This window comes from Trachymyrmex cornetzi, unplaced genomic scaffold, assembly GCF_001594075.2.
Source record: "Trachymyrmex cornetzi isolate Tcor2-1 unplaced genomic scaffold, Tcor1.1 scaffold382, whole genome shotgun sequence".
NCBI classification, from domain to species: Eukaryota; Metazoa; Arthropoda; class Insecta; order Hymenoptera; family Formicidae; genus Trachymyrmex; species Trachymyrmex cornetzi.
In genome coordinates this window covers 3,970-5,949 of record NW_017298555.1, presented here as the reverse complement: position 1 = coordinate 5,949, position 1,980 = coordinate 3,970, and the positions used below count along the sequence as shown (strand labels likewise).

Sequence of the window (1,980 nt, the reverse complement as noted above, 5' to 3'; positions counted from 1 at the left end):
TACATATTCTTATGCCATACGTGTTATGCGTTATGCAAGAGTCTGTGCTCCCCGCTTTATGGCCGCAGCACACACTCTTGCATAACGCATAATACATAGTGCATAATGGAATCAACCAATCGAAATTCTTCTTTTCCATGGAATGAGAGGAAAGGAAAGCTTCTGATTAGTTGATTCTCTTATGCGTTATACGTTATGCACAAGCTTTTGTCTGGGCTCTTAACCGAGGTTCAACTTATTCATTATCTCTTTTCAATTCTAGAATTGGAAAAAGATGTAAAATAAGATGAACCTCGGTTAAAAGTTAACCGTGAGTTGTGAAATTGGCGTTCAGTGAGCTCGTGCATCTGATTGGCATATTCCGTTAGATCTACAATATAGACCAAACAGATACGTGAACTCACTGAGCGTTCAGTGAGCGGTTATAGTACTGAATGCACCCAATAAAGGCCGCGACATAGACTTTTGCATAAAGCATAATGCATAGTGCATAAACGAATCAACCAATCGAAATTCTTCTTTTCCAAGGAATGGGAGGAAAGGAAAGATTCTGATTAGTTGATTCGTTTATGCACTATGTATTATGCTTTATGCAAAAATCTGTGTCGCGGCCTTAAGTCCGAAGGTTTGTTCGCGTTTATCGCATTTTTTGCACTCGGCATTTCCGCTTTCTCTTTTTTCAAAACCAAATATATATCTATCTCATTTTAAGTGCAAAAATATTTGGGGATTTCGTGCAACGCGAACAGAGGCCCTGCGCACAATGGAGGAAATATTAGGAACAGGAATAGATATTAAGATTTTAACCTATCAGATAGCAGTTACACCGGAATACACGGTTTCTGATAGGTTGAAATCTTAATATCTATTTCTGTTCCAAATATTTTCTACATTGTGCGTAGGCCTAAGCCGTAAGAAATTGACAGAGCTTTGGGGTATAAGTTCGATATTATATCCCATAGCTCTGATTGGACGGCTCGTTATTCCCTGTTGCCTGTGCCTATTGCTTGTGCCTATTGTGTTTCCAGCTTCAGTGTCATTTATAACATTTATGACATCACTCATATACTTATGCGTTGATTATCATTGATACGAATCACTGGTAAAATGTGGTAAAATGGCGATTCCAGTGAACGCAAGTGAAAATCAGTGAGGAATCTTCGGAAGATTATCGTTTTCCGAGGAATGTCGAAGTAATCTAAAAGCGCTCGCGAATGTGACGCGCTCCAATAATAATAATAATAATAATAATAATAATAATATACAGAATGCAAACGGCTCATTTTTATTGCCATCTTGTTTGGGGTGTTTGGTGTTTCCTACAAGGTAATAACGCATTCTTGATTACGCCTAATTACGCACGTTTCCATGTCATTTCGCATTATTATTGTTACATCAATATTTCTTCTATTCTCTGTATATCACAATACTCCGTTTTGTTATTTGTATATGTTAATTGTAATAGTTGATGCTGCGTCACCGTTTTTAATCAAGAGTATTTTCTTTTATTTTCAGTTATTGCCAAGGACTGTGTTCAACTGTCACACGATGGACCAGTTGTACTTGGTGGGGCGATCACTTTTAGAGCAGATGTATACAGAGATGGCAAGCGACCAAAAGAGACTTTCATATACATATGGAACGATAATTCATTAATGAAACATAAATATGAGGTTACAATGTTTTTCATTAGTTTTACTAATGATTATGTTACAATATAAACTGTTATTTAAAATTAACTGTATTCTTAGCAGAAAAAGCAACTGTACTTTCAATCTGTTGTTTTTCTTTAATATGATTATACATTTTGATTTAGTAAAGCACCAAGAATAAGGCGTTGTCTACAATACACGGAGTAAGAAGTAAGAGTAAGAAATTAACCAATCACAGTCGAATGTGAGAAGAATAATTGACTGTGATTGGTCAATTTCTTACTCTTACTTCTTACTCTATGTATTGTAGACAACGCCTAAGACAGTT

General features: G+C 36.1%; 1 protein-coding gene across 3 annotated transcripts in view; it reads left to right on the top strand.

Moving 5' to 3' along the window:
* The first annotated feature begins 1,072 nt into the window (after positions 1 to 1,072).
* LOC108763766 (uncharacterized) overlaps positions 1,073 to 1,980 on the top strand; it is a 4,258-nt gene continuing 3,350 nt past the window's right edge. Inside the window, exons 1-2 of one of the 3 annotated variants that reach the window (XR_001940238.1) lie at positions 1,073 to 1,326; positions 1,516 to 1,673. Coding sequence is in view for 2 of the 3 variants with exons in the window: in XM_018511628.1 (XP_018367130.1) it covers positions 1,269 to 1,326; positions 1,516 to 1,673 (216 nt within the window). In the remaining variant the exon portion in view is untranslated. The remainder of the gene's footprint in view (positions 1,327 to 1,515; positions 1,674 to 1,980) is intronic. The other 2 variants (XM_018511628.1, XM_018511630.1) reach the window with 2 other exon arrangements.